The sequence below is a fragment of the Protomyctophum bolini genome (genome assembly GCF_963924005.1).
Source record: "Protomyctophum bolini genome assembly, chromosome: 16".
In the NCBI taxonomy this organism is placed as follows: Eukaryota; Metazoa; Chordata; class Actinopteri; order Myctophiformes; family Myctophidae; genus Protomyctophum; species Protomyctophum bolini.
In genome coordinates, this window is record NC_137877.1 from 9925597 (window position 1) to 9943604 (window position 18008).

Genomic DNA, 18008 nt, shown 5'->3' on the forward strand with positions numbered 1-18008 from the left:
ATGCCTGGGAATGGGAAAAGTGTGTGTGTGTGTGTGTGTGTGTGTGTGTGTGTGTGTGTGATCTGTCTGTAAAGATAATAAGTGGGCATTGCAGTGATGTGTCTACAGAATGTACCGTACCTCCGGCCACCAGTCCTGATTCACCGAGCTGGATCGCTACTCCAAACCCCCCCAGCTTGACTGGAGCAGAGTTCTCCTTGGATGCCAGCAACACACAGTGGGGCTGAAGAAAGAAGGGAGGAAACAAGAGTTAAGTGGAAGGGAGTACTAGGAGAGGAAGAGAAAGAGAGGGAGATATGAAACTCTTCTTTTGATAATTAAAGAGGGGGCAGAGCCTCCTATAAATGACAATAATCACATGACAGACACACCCAAAGCCACCAGACCACAAAGCCCTCAGATCTCCACATTACCCTCCTGCCTACCATGAGCACATACTACTGTATAACCGACAGAATCTTGAGATTAAAAGCCTTTACGAAATGAATAACTGACAAGCATATAGTTCAAATCAAGTGGTGATAATTTTTTGCAGCAACCTTCTCAATCTTGTGACTTAAACACTCATTTCCTTTTAGTGACAACTTTGTAGTTTCATCTACTGTTTTTCCCCTCATTCTCTTCTACTTTCAGCGTAGTCTTGATTGAATGAGACATTTAACCCATTCTGACCGGGCACCCATTTTGGTGTTAGCATCATGTTATGCTTTAGCTATTGAAAAATAGCAGATCTACAAGCTCATAGCGCGCCACCGAGTGGCGCGCTACGAGCTTGTAGGTCTGCTATTTTTGAAAAATCGAAGAGCGACTGACATTTTTATAATCTGATCTCAGGTCAGAATGGGTTAATCAGACCAGTGTGTGTCCAGTGGAAAACCTTGTATGAATCTGATCTCAGGTCAGAATGGGTTAAGGGTAAATAATTTCTTCTGTCTGTTTTGACCTGAAACTGTCTGACTAACCATGGCAGACTGAATGCGATAGAACGCAATACTGAGGGACACTCCCACACATTTTGGAAGCCAATCAGAATGGAATCTCAGTGATGTAAACAGGTTTTCAATGTAATGAGTCCCGGGATGCAGGGATGGTCTTTTAGATGAGTCCCAGCAGGGACATTTTAGGAGTCCCACTTCAACAACGTTAGGAGTCATATTTCTCTTTTTCTTTTTACAAATTGCAGCATTTAACTACCATTTCATTTTATATGGTTATAATAACCATTTCTGCTTCTGTTTTTTACATTAATATAACCACATTATAACTAAAGCTAGCAAAAATAAAGTAGAATAAAAAAAACAGTAGTACAGTAGTGCCTCCTGTGGATGCAGGGGTCGTTGTTTTATTGCGTCCCTTAACTATAAACTGTGTTTTGGGATGCAAAATGCACCCTATTTTAATCTCTGGAATCTGAAAGATATGTCTTGATCGTATCACTAGTGTGTGTGTGTGTGTGTGTGTGTGTGTGTGTGTGTGTGTGTGTGTGTGTGTGTGTGTGTGTGTGTGTGTGTGTGTGTGTGTGTACACTGTCGACGTAACAGCAAAAAGTGCAGACATTCTTTTTTAGAATTGCATCTGTTTGGTGTCCTTTGTTTCAACAACATCAACTGAAACATTTCCCCAGGAGTTTGTTTTTTAGAGAAACGAGACAAAGTAAAAACCTATCCTAGGTATAGCCTAAATACTACATGCTTTGAAACAAGCGTTAATGGGAGAGCCGACGCTCGGCTGAGGTGAGTTACGGTCTGAGTAGCCTCGGAACCCAGACATTTTTATTTCCAAGGGAGAAGTGGACCGAGTCCACTTCAATTCGACATAGAGTAGCGATCGATCAGTTTCTGCTGATTTCTGACCGTCTGCAGCTTTGTTAAATTGACGCACACACGTACACACACACACACTCTCTCTCTCTCTCTGTCGCTCTAATTAATTAGTCTCATGTCACGCAGCTGTGTCTAGATTCTCCCGGCGGATCCTGCCGGGAGCCGCCTAATGCCATAGAAAGCATAGGTGGACCCCAGGCTACTGTCTGAGTCACTGACTGATGAAGTTTCACCATTGGATCAGAAGCCTTGATGTTTATAATGGAGAAAAGGGTGGTTGGCATTTTGATAAAATCCTGCCACTCCACCCTGTGTGAAGTGTGAATGGTGTTGATAGTGTGATGTGGTGCAGACTGTTGAACCACAAAGACTATAAATAGGGTTCTGGTACTCTTACAAGATAAGTGTGAAGAACTGGTATGAAATGGAGTAGCTAGCTACAAGTTGTCTGAACTCAATAACACCACACTAAAATGTCTGATTCTGTAACTGTATCCAAGCATATTCACAATAATTCACCATTAGTACTTAAGAAACGTTAACTTGAGACGCTGACGTCGGTCTGGTTTGCGGCTATACCGTCTCCATGGGTGGCAATTTAAACTCGTCCCTGGCTCATCTCCACTATAGCCATTGTTTTGATTACTTGGCTGGCACGAATTCATGGCTATTTCTGGTACCCATCTGGTACCCATCTCTTACAGTACATCAGAAGGCTGTACAGTACACTCGGCAGGTGCCTCTGTATTATAATCAGAGCCCATGTGGGACAACATACTGTAAACACAAGCGGTGAGAGAGTGAGTGCTCTGTGATTCCAATGTCTAATCAAAAGTTGTGCTCTGTAGGCCCTGCCCCACCTCTCTGACACCCACTGCTCTGTGGTTTTGGAAGCTCTGCAGGCTTCCTTCCTCCAACAATCAAAGAAGCATCACCGCATGCGTCTCTTCTTCAGCATTTCTCCGTCTGCTTCTCTCGTGACTCGCGAGCACAGCTGTGTACAGCTGTACACAAAGTGAAGAGGGAGCAGAGAGGGGAGAGGATTTCCCTGTTGCGTTATACGTATAGTCTACGAAAAGTGATATCATGAGGATTGGTTGCTAAATGGATGGGCAAGAAGCACATTAAGAGAGAGGAAATGAGTCTATTGTGGAAATCAATCTGTAGACTTTTTCCATCAGACTCGACAAAAGGAGAAACTGTGGGATGAGTCAGACGAAAAGAAAGTGCACTGTAGGAGTCACAAGGGGGCTACCGTTCCGTTCCGTGTTTTATTCTCTGCCGCCACAAGAAAACAAGAGCACTTCAACAAGCCATGTACTGCATTCACACGGTGAGTACTACTTTCCTCTGTACACCATTAGTGTGATTTCTTTCTGGTTCTGGTTCTCTGCAAACTTAACCCATTTAGGACCGACGTCGAAATGTAAAAAATGTCTGTCAGTTTTCTGAAATATCTCATGTTTCTGTATCAGTGGTGCTCAATATTTAATGTCGAGGACCCCAAAAATGATATGTAATAATTGGCCACCAATGCCCATCTGAAAATATGTTATTCCAGGGACCCCCCCGAAGCAAAGATTTGAGTTAAAAACGTTCGCTCTAAAATAATATATTTTCAAAGATTTGTGCCATATTTTCACGACTTTTCAAAAATAGCAGACCTACAAGCTCTAGGAGCTTGTAGGTCTGCTATTTTTCAATAGCTAAATTATAAATGGTTCCCGCCCAAAATGGGTTAAAATGTGTTGGGTATCTATTGAGGGTTCCGATCTTTTGATGTGACCTCATTATTTTTTGCACTAAATAAATGATTGTGCGCCGTTGAGGAGTACAGCTAGTTAGAGATGTAAAGCAACTTCTATGTAATATCCCCTCCCATTAGCTAATCTAACTGATCTTTGGATAAGATGTACCGTCCTAAACTAGCCTTAGTTTTAAGGTCTACACAAGGTGAGATCCTCTATGTACACCGGCACGCAAAACAAATGTAACAGCCGGGCTTTAACCCATTAAAGACGGAAAGCCATTTTTGGGTTGTTGTTGCCATGTACAGTATATAGCAACATATTTCTAAAATTTGAATACATATTTCAAGTTTCAAGTTTTTCAGAAATCTTAGTTTCGGAATTTAGAAGGTGTTTTAAAGCCCAAAGTTCCCAAACCACACCAATCCAGTTGCAACTATCCTTGCAACAAAACAGTCAACCGCACCACTGAAACGCCTTCCAACTGCCATTGGGGAGAATGGTTGCAATACTTAAATTGCAAGTACCGGTAGTTGCATGGCGTGCATGCATCATTGGCGTGGTTTTAGGCTTTAGAATCGCCCACAGGTCTAAATTGGTTAAGTTTGAGTAGAACTTCTTGCTTGAACTACTGCCGAGATGGTCGGCTGGGCAGGCTAAGAGGGCAGGATTAATGTCGATCCGGTCTAAAACCACACAGCTGGCCCTCGGCCATCATCACATACACCAGCGCTGGAGAATGTGAGCTCTTCCCGAGAGGACTAGAACAACTCCAAAACACATTATACAGTAGTTAATCTACTAATCATTAAAGGGACACTTCACCCTTTTTGCAATAAAATATACTGTATGTTAATGACGTTTAGAAGCTTTAGAACACTTTCCTGGGGGTCTTTATGTGTGTAATATGTGGTTTTAGCTATTTTAGATTGTAGCAGTGAGCACAGTGTCTCTGATGTCATGGACACTGGTCTCACTACCTTCCTGGACTACAATTCCCATAATTCTTTGGTGCACTGCTCCTCCTTGTGGATTGGGGGAGAGCTGTCTTACTGAGACAACATGTAGTCCAGGAAGGAAGTGAGCCCAGTGTCCGTGACATCAGAGACACCGGGCTCACTGCTACAATCTAAAATATCTAAAACCACATATTACACACATAAAGACCCCCAGGAAAGTGTTCTAAAGCTTCTAAACGTCATTAACATATATCTTTTTGCAAAAAGGGTGAAGTGTCCCTTTAATACAACTGGCCACACACAAAAAACTAAACAAATATAAATGTTTTCCCCTCTTTTTTGTAGTGCTGAGAAACTAACACCCGACATGATGGCCGCTTTGTTTCCGACGACCACGACTGCCGCGGGCGCGCACCGATCCCTGAACGCCTCCCTTTTCCTCTTCACCGCCGCCGCCGCCAACAGCAGCCAGGCGACCCCGATAATCACGCCCGAGCCCTGCGTCCTGGACGACAGCTCGCTGCGCGTCCCCCTGGCGGTCCTTTACTCGCTGCTCTTCGCCCTGGGCCTGGCCGGCAACCTGCTGGCCCTCTGCGTGTTCTTCAGCGTGCACTCCAAGCGCAACTCCGTCCGCGTGCTCCTGGTCAACGTGGCCTTCGCGGACCTGCTGCTGGTGGTGTGTCTGCCCTTCAGGGTGCTCTACCACAGCCAGAACAACCGCTGGGACATGGGCCCCACCGTGTGCACGGTGGTGGGGAACCTCTTCTACATGAACATGTACATCAGCATCACGCTGCTGGGGCTGATCAGCGTCGACCGCTACCTGACCATCCAGCGCGGCATGCGGTACCGGCCCAACGCCAGGAGGTGGAGCACCGTGGCCTGCTCCGTCATCTGGGCCATGGCGTCGGTCACGTGTCTGGTGATGGTGTTCTCGAAGAAGGAGGGGGACGTTGGCAGGTTGGTGATCTCTTTAAAAGGTATATTCAGTGATTTCACTCAAAAAAACCTTAGGTTTCGTTTTTTGCCTTGGGACCCAAAGCCTTTCATCCAATCAGGATAGAGAGCCAAAAACGAAACCTATAAGGTTTTTTGACCCCCCCAGGGGTTAACTGGGGACAGGGAGGAACTCCTTATATGGTCAGCACACTCAACAAAACAAAAAAATAAGTGATATTTGAATTAAGTGAAATCACTGAATATACCTTTAATCAAACTAAATGATCATGTCTCAGAGTTTTACATTTGACGCAACAGTCCCTGTATGTACTGTGTATACAGCGTGCTACCAGTATCACAAACTAATAGTCTATACATACTCTATGTCTCGAACAGGTGTTTCCAATATAAAAACCTCCAGAACGCAAAGTGGAAAGCCTACGTCAACCTCTCCCTGGTGGCCGTCTTCTGGCTCGCGTTCGTCGCGCTCGTCGTGTCCTACGGGAAGATCGCCCTGAAGCTCCTGAGGACGTCGCGGGAGAAGCCCGACCTGCCCAACGCGCAGCGCTACGCCCGGACCGCCAAGAAGTCCTTCTTCGTCCTGTTCCTGTTCACCGTCTGCTTCGTCCCCTATCACCTGGTCCGGGTGTTCTATATATACACCCAGGTCGCGCACAACACGTCCTGTCTGCGGAGGGGCGTCGTCGACAAGGCCAACGAGGTGGCTCTGCTGCTTTCCGCCCTGAGCAGTTGCCTGGACCCCGTCATGTACTTCCTGTTGTCCTCGTCCGTGAGAAAGGAGGTGCTGCGACTGGTGGGCAGCGTGTTGGTCGTGCGAGAGGGCACGGGTACCCTGGGGGGGGGCAGCTCCACTGTCGACGCGGCGAACGGGAACAGGAACGCCGTCAGTGGCAGTGCACAGGCGTCGACTGGGAGTAGGAACGCTGCCGTTGGACACTAGGCACTATAGTTTAGTCAATAGTGTGTGCCGGGTCAATTGGAAATCACAACACACATATTCTATTTGCAATGATATTCATTGTTTACGTTGTCTTTTTTTTTTGCATTAATTCACGACCCCACAAAGGTTAGGAAATGGCAGATATACCAACTGAAAGTTATTGCAGATTCTGAGATGGCATGATATAACATTTGCCTAAAAAACAAATGATGGAGGTCCCAGGTGGCCATTAAATCATTGTCTTGGCACTAAGCAGTAAAAGTAAGTAAGTGTAGCCTTGGGACTCGGGAGGCATGTGGCCCATAGGCGTATAGCATGGGACAGGAGCCTAGCTCCTGTTTCTGTAGCATGAGACGGCTTGATGTACAGTGCACATGCTTCCTCTACTGTACAAGTCCACCACACCACCTGGACATGAGTGGCAAGCAGGGAGGCGTTGGGTCCCATTGTTATAGTCTTTGGTGTGACCCGCCCCAGGGTCACAGTAGCAGTGATCAGCGATAACCTTGCTCTCGTGAAGATCAGTGGACAACAGGAAAAGACTTTAACCCATTCTGACCTGAGATCAGATTCATACGAGGTTTCCACATGGACACACACTGGTCTGATTAACCCATTCTGACCTGAGATCAGATTCTGAAAATGTCACAGTCGTTCTTCGATTTTTCAAAAATAGCAGACCTACAAGCTCGTAGCGCGCCACTCGGTGGCGCGCTATGAGCTTGTAGATCTGCTATTTTTCAATAGATAAAGCATAACATGATGCCAACACCAAAATGGGTGCCCGTTCAGAATGGGTTAAACTAAAAGGTCCAGAGCACAACGGTCCTTGTGAGGTGCCAGACAACGGGGAAAATACTAGAAATTGAAGAATGTATAGCCGTACACTCGAAGCTGCCAATGCCAAACGTTTATTGTGGAAGAAACCAACATTTCATACAAATGAACTGCCTTCTTCAGGCCCCTGAAGGAGGCAGTTTATCTGTGTCCACAATAAACGTTTGGTATCGGCAGCTATACGAGTGTGTGGCAACAAGCAAAGAATCATGAAACCAGCATCAGAGGGAATTTAAAAAAAAAAATGGATGAAAACTCTGCATGCGCCAACATCTCTTGTTCTGCATCTTTGTTCCTAAAATATGACAGAATATGTTGTTTTGACCTTGATTTTATGTCATTTTGATCCTGACCTTGATAGTGATCTTGACCTTTGAGACCTAATAGTTTAACGACCTCTTTAAGGCAGCCTAGTCATAATTACTACCACGTTTCATGAAAATCCCCCCATTTGTTATTTTGTTCACAGACATACACACACACACAGACAGGAGTTCTTACAAAACTGCACGTAATTATTGTGCAAACATTTTCTGCTGGCGTTCTCTTTATTTCTAAACCATTCATTTGTGTGCTCAAGCGCTGTTGAAATAAAACTAGCAGATGAACAAAGTGAGCTCACAGCCATAGGACATGCTGATACATTATGATGAAATCAAATGAAAGGGAATAGCGACTTTACAGACTATCAAGACAGTGGGTAGTCATCAGACTTTTTTATCAGAGAAACCTATGGAGAACAAGCCACACGTTTTATTAAGCATGGGTCTGTGGTGGTGGTGGTGGCTGAATTTATAGATAGCCAAATATATGTATTATTGTGTGTCGTCTGCCAGCTCATTCAATGCTAGTCGGCCACTTTTCACGTCAATGTACTAATTCTAACTCAACTACAGCTGTCAATCTAACAGCTGAGCGGACTGTAGTATATATCCTTATATGACTATTGAGAATAGCATCTCTCCTCTCGTGGTCGAAGACCAAAGCTATATTGTTTTTGTCCCCCTCAGCATAAATGTATATACTTTAGTTGTTGTTGTTTTTTGTTTCTTATGTCTTTTCCGCCCACTCTTTCTTTTTTCTTTGTCCTCCTGAAATGTACCACCTGAAGTATTACTGCCGTGCCTGTCTCTGTTTGAGTGTGGACTCGATGTCTTATATAGGAAAAAGGACTATATTATACAGAGACATTGGAGATGTTGCCACATGGAGGGGGGATGAGGGAGGGAAGAGGGGTGGGGAAAAAAAAGAAAAGAAGAAAATCTTGGGAACTGCTCTTATATCGTTTGTAGAAATGCTATATGTACAATTATACTGCACTTTCCGAATAAAACAAATATTATAAAAAAAAAAGAGAATAGCATCTCTGTTAAGAGTGGACTATAAGAACTGTCTGAGTTCTGCCGGTTTCTTATGATCTCATCTGTATGCTGTTACTCTGCTCGAATCTTCCTAATAAATTGACTACACTTCACCCTGACTGGATATTAATAATATTTTCCATGAGTTTTTACCACTTCAGCCCCTATTCAATAATGTTTGAAAAAAGCCACTCTACAGTACAAGCTCACAGCGGGTCACAACCGGTCACAATGCAACAATGTTGTGAGCTTGTATAACTGCCATTTTGAACATTTTCCGCATATAATGACATGCCGGAAATAGGCTCCGGTTTAAACCGGTTAAAATGCCACATCAAAATGTCACCGCTTTTGAGACCTGTGTCAAAGAAACAAGATGCATTTTAAAGGGAGAGTTCATACAAAAAACTATAGCAGAGGACACAAATAGGCTCTTTTGGGTCTCCATAGGGACAAAAACAAACATATCCATGAATTCAAGTCTCCATGGGGTGAGTAATCAATAGGGGAAAAAAGTCATTTTGGAGATGAACTATCCATGTAAGACAACACAACTCACATTGTATAACTTGCTTATTTCTGGTTTTGTGTGACATCAGTTAAAATATGAATTACAATGTGATGACAATGGCACACAGGGAAATGTGAGCCCTCGTCTACAAAACCAACACGCTTCTTTACTGCCCAACCAGTTAAAACAGCAGCAGCAGATGATAAATGGACAATAGACAACATAGAAGAAATTACCATTGAAGAGTGCCCTCCACTGGATTATGTCTAATGGTGCAATGGTTAGGGTTTACACTAGCAGGGGATTACTTAATATCTTCTGGCAACTGTGATAAGTTACTTTATTGCTGCTTCAATGCATTAAAAGATTTGTAACTACTTTGTTAGTGTTGCTTTTTTGACACCCACATTTTGCACACATATACTTGTAACAAAAAATACTACTCTTGAATCTTGACCACATTATTGCAACTTTTACTTGGTACAATTCCAGCCCGAGTCCTGATCTGAGACCCGTGTTGCTTGTCCCTTCTCCTCCTCTCTGCCATTTCTGCCCTGTCTTTCTTATCTAAATAAATAAATACTGACCCCCAAAAGAATGTATTCATTCTCCAGTAAGCAATACTGTTACATACAGTACAAATAATAAATACAATTAATATAAAAAAACGAAAAGCATGTATGTAAATAAGTCACGTCTCCTTTCTAGATGGTATTTCTCCTTTCTATCCAACAGGCCACAACAGGTGATATTTAATTAGGCGCTTTCTGACAGGGTAGTAAGCCGTAAAGGGGCCCCCAGGGGACAGTTAGTTCCTCCCTTTTGTTTACCCTATATACAAATTACTGTGTCAATTTATAGACAGCCAAATATATGTATTATTGTGCGTCGTCTGCCAGCTCATTCAATGCTAGTCGGCCACTTTTCACATCAATGTATTAATCCTAACTCAACTACGGCTGTCAATCTATAACAGCTGAGCGAACTCCTCCATGCTCACTTTCAGTCCGTCAGCGAATCTGTACTCGTGCAACTATTTGTGTGTCGCCCTTATCTGTAGTATATATCCTTATGACTATTGAGAATAGCATCTCTGTTTAACCCATTTTGACCTGGGAACGATTCTAAAAATGTCTTTCTAAATCATGACAGTTTTCTGATGAACCTCCGTTTCTGTGTCAGTGGTTCTCAACCCTTTTCATGTCAAGGACCCAGAGAATAAATAAATACTGACCCCCAAAAGAATGTATTCATTCTCCAGTAAGCAATACTGTTACATACGGTACAAATAATAAATACAGTGAATATAAAAAACGAAAAGCATGTATGTAAATAAGTCATGTCTCCTTTCTAGATGGTATTTCTCCTTTCTATCCAACAAGGCGACAACAGGTGATATTTAATTTGGCGCTCTCTGACAGGGCAGTAAGCCGCAAAGAGGCCCCCCAGAAGACAGTTAGTTCCTCCCTTTTGTTTACCCTATACACAAATGACTGTGTCAGCTCACAGTCCAGTCAGTGTGTAGTCAAGTTCTCGGACGACACTGTTATCCTTAGTTTACTCACAAGTGAAGGTAACACCAGTAACCTGGTGCGATGAACCTCACTTACAAGTTAATGCACGGAAAACGGAGGAGATTGTAGTGGATCCCATGTAGGTCTATAGGTGACCACACCACGATCGCCATGCATGGTCATATGACATCAAACAGGTCACCTCCTATTAAATATCTAGGAGTGCAGTGCACATGGATTTGGATATAAGCTGGCACTCCCATGTGACAAGTATGTGTGCAAAAAGTACACCAGCGCCTTCATTTTATCAGACTTTTTGGTGTAAGTAGAAACATAATGCTGTCTATATAGCTAGTATAGAGTCAATTCTAAGGTATGGTATCACCAGTTGGTTTAGAAACCTAACTGTAAAGTACAAATCTGAGATCCTTAGATTAGCCAAAATGGCAGGGAAGATCATGAGCAGGCCACCATTGGACAGGTTAAGAAAAAAATCCTTGGGGTCCAAGACAAATTTCTCCTTCGGGAGACAAAATGAAGAAACCTCGATTCCTACTGTCTGCACTTTGCCAGTGCAACTTGCAAAAACATATTGTTCCACACAGGATTCTGGCTGGATTGAAAACACATTTCTAGTTGCAACATAGTGAATGTCATATCGCTACTTTGTTCCAGAATTTAAAAAAAAGTGGATTGTTTGTTGTTGTTCATCTTATTTTCAGGAGTAGACAAACAAAGACCAGATTAAGAATCAGTGCCCAGACTATAGGATCAGAATTGGATTAGAAGAAATTTTGGTGCTCACGGCAGATAATCCAGTAGTAGACGGCAGTTTATTCTCATCCATTTACATGTTGGGGGCATAATGAATTATGTATCAGGAAAAAAAAGATGTATTACATTTCTCTAAATTCAGCCCTCATACTGTACTATCTATAACACAATACAAGTGAAACAATATACTACCACTGAAAGACAGACGGTCACTAATAGCCAAACCACACTCGCATTTCCCATGCTTTCGTCATACCGTCACATCCACAATAATTCTTCACATACTGTACATGCATTACAAATGAATTGTAATGCAGTTTAAGCATTTCATCCAGTGCGGCTTACAAAAGGTTAGAGTAAGTGCCATGAGCACTTGGCAAACAACAACAGGGTGAATGGTCATACATAGCATAAATGAGATATATGAAACACACCTGCTGCAGCTACAGTATAGGGTTCTCAGCGACAGCACAATGCAACTTCCTCTTCCCCTATATTAGAAAAGCACGTACAACTTACAAGAAGCTTACTCAATCTGCCTTCCACTGCCAGTACGTTTCTCATCTTCTGTGTGCATTTTGTTAGCGGAGAGTTGACGTCGAAAGCCCTGCGATTCCGAATGTAATCAGGACTCTTGTGATTGGTATGTATATAAAGATTGGTATGTATGACGCAAGGCATTGATCAGAGTGCAGTGCCAATTTGTCAATTTTAGAGTTGTCAAAGGTAAAAGTTTATGGCTTGTATGACAATCATTCAGATAATTACTTATTGATTATATGTTGACATGATGTATTGCGTGAGGTATATAGTCAATTATGTATCACCTATTGTGTCACCTGTGTTAAAAATATGCTGGAAAATGTTGTTCAATGACTATCAAATAACTATTTATTTACACTGCTCAGCTCATCCCAGATGACAATTTACATGTGTAGTTGTATTTCTCAATATGGCTTTTCATAAATACTGTACATTTCACACTGGTATTTATTAACCTGCCCAAGTCCTAGGTTAAGCATTCGTACTTGAAAATCTAAGCCCAGGGACAACATGGTTTATATTGTAGACAACTCGAGCAGGATCTTTGGACAAAGACTTTTGCTTTTGCTTTTGTTCCAACCATGATTTCACTAGCGAACTTAACCCCAGTGATTTAGGTGATAACTGTGCTCCGGATGGGGGTTCAGGAAGGTTGTGGATATTATACCACTTTCAAAGGTGTAGACGCTACTGTAAGCTCAGGGCTAACAGAGGTTGGTTTTCACCCATAGCCAAGTGTCGTGGGAAAAGACCTAATGCTGTATATCTCTCTCTCCCCCCATTGTCCATCTGTAGCTCAATGGAGAATTCACCCAACTCGTCCCTGTCGGTTAACAGCTGCCTCTCCTCAACCCCTGCGTCCGACCCGGACCCCACGTTCTCCCTCTGTCCCACGCACGCCAGCCTCACCTTCCTCACCTCCATGTACGCTCTCCTCTTCCTCACCGGCCTCCCGGGCAACGCCCTGTCCCTGTGGGTGTTCCTGCGTTGCATCTCCTCCCGGACGCCCACTCACGTCTACCTGGGCCACCTGAGCTTCTCCAACCTGCTGCTGGTCCTCACCGCGCCCTTCCAGGCGGCCTACTACCATGGCGGTCTGTCGTGGCCGCTGGACGGGCTGGCCTGCCGGCTCGTGCTGGACGTCGCCACCCCGGTGCTCCACGTCAACATCTACGTCGGCGTCGCCCTCCTCACCTGGCTGGCCCTCAACCGCTTCGCCACCCTCATCCAGCACACGCACGCCACCAGGCCCAGCGCCTGCGCCACGCTGCTGCCGCCCGCCGTCTTCGCCGGCCTGAAGAAGGCGTCCGTGGCGCGGGCCGTGTGCGCCGCCGTCTGGGTGCTGGCGGTGGGCGGCGTCGTTCCCGTGACAGTGTATTACTCCAAAAAGGAAGTCAGGAGGGCAGAGGGGGGCGGAGGAGCGAGGCAGGAGGTGTGTTACAGCCCAGGGGTGGAGATAGGGGGCGGTCTGTCTAGGGCGTCCTGCCTGGTCGCTGTGTGTGTGTTCTTCGCATGCTTCCTGCTGGTGCAGATGTGCTACGTGACGGTGTTGAGGCACATCAGGCGCTCACGCCGCAGCACAAAGATCACCGGCTCGCAGAGGCTGCTGGCACGGGTGTTCCGGAACATCGTGGTCATCCAGGTGAATTGGTGTTAAGACTATGTACTGGGAGGGGAAAGGAACTGGTTGGAATAACATGTTCCTTCCACGCGCTACGTCCAACCAGGGAAACTCCCCCCCTGTCAGGTGTAAAGGAGCAACTTGGACACTCAGGCATGAAGGAAGCATGAGTTCAAGTCCGTTGCTCTCCCCATGTCCCCCATATATGGGGACTAGGTTGGCGGAGGGTGTGTAGAGCCCAGGATCACATTAGATGATTGACACAGGGGTGAAAAATGGGTTACAAAATCGTGGGATAAAAAATATATAAAAAAAGACTATGTACTGCATTTACCTGATGAAATGATTGTGTTCATGTATCCAAGATATTTTATAAATAAGAGTTAAATAAATAAATTGCGACTTCAATGGGGGGGACGGGGGGGGGGGGACACTTTTATAGTCACTATAAATTTGAATGTACGCGATATTTGACTTTAAAATAATCAGAATTTCCTTGTCTTACTACAACTCTTTCCAGGTGGTTCTGGTCGTATGTCTTCTACCGCACCACATATTCAAGCCCATCTTTGTCTCTTTGGTCCAACAACAACAACAACTGACGGTTCCAGCACCCTCCAGTCACACCACAAATCACCACCACTGTCATCCACTATCCGGCCTCGTTGAGGTGAGCAAAATGTGCATGCTTATTTAATGATCTATTCTATAGTACAACAGCGTCCATGGCTAGAGAAACAGGATGCAATATGTGGTACAGTATATGTAGAGAGATTTTTTTTAATGCAAACAGTTTGCTATGGTGTGATTGATACTCCTGTAATCATTATTAACCGATTTTGGGCAGGAACCCCTTTTGGTGTTTTAAACATTGTTATAATTTAGCTATTGAAAAATAGCAGACCTACAAGCTCATAGCACGCCACCGAGTGGCGCGCTACGAGCTTGTAGGTCTGCTATTTTTGAAAAATCGTGAAAATATTTATTTCAGAAAACTGGAGGATTTAGAAGATTTTTTTTTTTTTAATTTCGAGGTCAGGCCTAAAATGGGTTAAAATTACATAGTCTAAAAATAAATATGTATCCGTCTTCATCTTCCCTCAAGTTGAAAAACTGTCTGCTCCTTCTGACCGCTGTGAGGGGTTCAGTTGACCCCGTGATGTACTTCCTGCTGGACAAGACCTTCCACAAGCACGCCATGAGCCTCTTCAGATGCTGCAGGCCACAACCCTCTGGCAGCCATGTGTCTGGCTCAACGTCGGACAAAGCCAATGAGAAGATTGGGGCACTGGGGCAGGGACAGAAATCCTTCCAGTCCAGCCCAGTCTCCGAGTCTACGAGCTAGTAGATCTGCTATTTTTGTGAAAACGTGTGCAAATCTTTTAAAGGACCACTTCACCACTTTTCAACCTATCTTCATATCATGATAAAATGGCACGATATTTTTCTACTCAGTCTGTGTCTCATAGGAGGGCTGTGGGCAGTTTAGAAACCATCTTCCAGTGACATCATCATTAGGTATCATGTTCAATTGATTCTGTACATGTAAGCTATTGAATGTTATTCATTAACGTGCACTTCTCAATACATTTATGATCTTGTGTGATATCATGAACCATCCAATCCTCTCATCTGGGACAGGTCTAGAATCAGAACTAAACAAAGAAGCAACTTTCAGTTTAAAAAAAAAAAAAATCTGTTTGCTGCTGCCTTTTATTGAGATTTAAAAAGTATTCTTTTGCACTGTAAATTTACTGTTATTTAAAAAGAATTACTGTATTCAAATGTCCTTTTTATATACTACCTTAAGGGGCCACATCTCCTATCACTATGACTCAGACATAACTATTGAGTTCACTATGACTCATAAACACATAAACATACAAAGAGTAAACCATTGCAGCTATACCTACCTACATGTAAATATGGTGCGTGTCATGCCGACTGTGACAGCGTGACGTAACCGACTAACCGCGTCATGACAGACTCCAACGATCACATAAGGATCCATATAAGGAGCTCCACGTCAAATACGACCATATATGGAGTTCCGGGTTGACCGTCGCTCAAACCTCTGGAGTATGGTTGATGCAACGTACGGTATTTTCAACATCACGTCAGACACACAACAGAAACCATGTATTATTGAGGCTATATACAGCTTTTGTCCCCACACGTCTCATATTTGCCATTGACAATGACAGGAGAAATTAGGTCAATTGTGCCTCAATTATGACGAAAAATCGGTGGCAACAAACATTAAATGCCATTGACGATGAAGGGAAAAACTACGTCATGTAGACGAACAAATCGGCTAACCGATCACATAAATTCAGTTGTTCATGAGATGATGCATGATGATGTATAATGATAAGAGTGCCCCTCACTTCACACAGGGGTGATTTTTAGATGTCTCGTGATGGTCATCACATTTGGGAAAGTGGCTATGGTCCGATTTTAACCTAAAGATTGTTTTTCGTGCAAAAACAAAATGCTGCAAGCATTGTCTATCGGTAGGGGTAATCTGCCTGTATGTTGGCGGCGATCTCCGCCTCCCACTTGTCTCCGTTGTTGAGCAGCTTCTCCTTGTTGTAGAGCAGCTCCTCGTGGGTCTCCGTGGAGAACTCAAAGTTGGGGCCCTCCACGATGGCGTCCACGGGGCAGGCCTCCTGGCAGAAGCCGCAGTAGATGCACTTGCTCATGTCGATGTCGTAGCGCGTCGTCCTCCGGCTGCCGTCGGCGCGCGCCTCCGCCTCGATGGTGATGGCCTGCGCGGGGCAGACGGCCTCGCACAGCTTGCAGGCGATGCAGCGCTCCTCGCCGGACGGGTACCGGCGCAGGGCGTGCTCCCCCCGGAAGCGCGGCGACAGCGGTCCCTTCTCGAACGGGTAGTTGATCGTGGCGGGTTCCCTGAACAGGTAGCTCATGGTCATGGCCAGTCCCCTGAACAGCTCCGTCCACAGCAGCGTCTGGGCGGCGCGGTCCGTGACGGACCTGAGGTCCGTGGGAACGTCCCGGGCGTTTACGTACTTGAATCCTTCCCGGTTCGACGATACGGAGAACGCCCTCACTGTGCTCTGGCTGGCCGTGGAGGTGGCTGGCCTCGACACGGAGTGTAGTAAGCGCAATGTCTTTAACATGCACTCGGCTATGTGGATTCCTCAGAACAGGCGGGATGGACCTGGCCATGCACGAGGACACCAAGGGCTTATATAAGTGTTTATATGCCGGTGAAGTCTCCATACATGGATACGTTTACATTTGTGACATGGAGATTTACAGGCGTCTTCACCGCTTGGAAATCTACATATATGGGCATGTTACGTTTGTGACCTTAAAAGGTCCACCTATGCATCCACCTACAGTTTGTGACATCCAACGCCAATTCTTTATATACAGGTATAAGAAAGACTGCAAAATGTTTTATTGAATCAATTTCCATCTGAAATTAAAGGACGCTTGAACTGGCTGCAGCCTGCAGGCAATCTGAAGGCAACATAACGTTTAAATTTGAGTCTAACCTCACCGTCTATACAAGGGGAGAGTGGCGGAAGTGGCGTGCTGCCCGCACTTTCCACTGCTGTTTTCCCTACCATCGCTCGCTACCATTTCTGCCATATTTATTGTCTTTGCCCCATTTAGCTTCTGCAGCCAACCACAACGGACCGCTCCGGAAAGGCAACGCCATCAGCCGATCATGTGACACAGTGCAATGCATGTTGGGTTACAGGTGCATGATGGGAAGACTTATTTTATCCCTGATGTCATCAATAATGGCCAGCAACTCTACATCTGACCTCAAACCCTTAGATCTCCATACATGGAGCTGACCTGTTCTGACATTCCATAATGTTGACTCTTCCCCATCGTTGTCTCCCTTTTGACTGATACCTGTCCATTTAAACTCTAGACGGGGCCCGCCCCAAAGTTATTGCCGTGCCCAGCAACCGGAGACACCGTTAAATAACTATGAGCATGTGCGTGCACGTGCGCACGCACACACACACACACACACGAAAGAGGTTATTAGCCAAATTAGCCAAGCGAAGAATTTCCTTATGTCACACTTGTTTACCCCAATCAATGTAATCTGCACTATCTTAATCAAAGGATTTTTCTCAGAGTATAGCACTCCTCACCAAGTGATTACTGCAGTAATTCACATGATTCCCCAATTGTTCAGCCTCATTACGGTTACGGATGCCGATGGCCCGCATGAAAGTGTGTTATGTGCGTGTGTGTGTGTGTGTGTGTGTGTGTGTGTGTGCATATGTCAATATATGTGACCAGATTTGACTGAGAGACTGCCATCGCGCAAATTCCAGCTTTTCACCAGAGGAGAAAAACTTTTTTTTTAATGAGTTAATAGCACAGGCAGACTCTTCACATACTAGAGCATGTCTGAAATAAGTGTCAG

General features: G+C 44.7%; 4 protein-coding genes across 10 annotated transcripts in view; 2 read left to right on the forward strand and 2 right to left on the reverse strand.

Moving 5' to 3' along the window:
- The window catches only part of caska (calcium/calmodulin-dependent serine protein kinase a), a 135731-nt gene that overhangs the window by 42058 nt on the left and 75665 nt on the right, over positions 1-18008 (reverse strand). For all 7 annotated transcript variants that reach the window (XM_080785456.1, XM_080785454.1, XM_080785452.1 and 4 more), the window contains exon 6: positions 121-223. In XM_080785456.1, coding sequence (XP_080641582.1) covers positions 121-223 — 103 coding nt within the window. The remainder of the gene's footprint in view (positions 1-120; positions 224-18008) is intronic.
- Positions 2930-6853, forward strand: gpr34b (G protein-coupled receptor 34b). The gene is made up of 3 exons (XM_080785851.1): positions 2930-3156; positions 4876-5490; positions 5866-6853. Exons 2-3 carry the CDS (start codon positions 4898-4900, stop codon positions 6428-6430), a joined length of 1158 nt encoding a protein of 385 aa, XP_080641977.1. The 5' UTR covers positions 2930-3156; positions 4876-4897; the 3' UTR covers positions 6431-6853.
- On the forward strand, positions 11992-14936 carry LOC308330334 (putative G-protein coupled receptor 82; the record flags this gene model as incomplete). Its single annotated transcript, XM_080785183.1, has 4 exons — positions 11992-12070; positions 12766-13612; positions 14112-14261; positions 14697-14936. Exons 2-4 carry the CDS (start codon positions 12770-12772, stop codon positions 14934-14936), a joined length of 1233 nt encoding a protein of 410 aa, XP_080641309.1. The 5' UTR covers positions 11992-12070; positions 12766-12769.
- On the reverse strand, positions 16099-16731 carry LOC308331326 (NADH dehydrogenase [ubiquinone] iron-sulfur protein 8, mitochondrial-like; the record flags this gene model as incomplete). Its single annotated transcript, XM_080786721.1, has 1 exon — positions 16099-16731. One exon carries the CDS (start codon positions 16729-16731, stop codon positions 16099-16101), a length of 633 nt encoding a protein of 210 aa, XP_080642847.1.

Coding starts and splice junctions, on each gene's coding strand:
- gpr34b (XM_080785851.1), top strand. CDS start 4,898: ATGATGGCCGCTTTGTTTCCGACGACCACGACTGCCGCGGGCGCGCAC. Junction 5,491..5,865: donor AAGGAGGGGGACGTTGGCAG/GTTGGTGATCTC, acceptor TGTCTCGAACAG/GTGTTTCCAATATAAAAACC.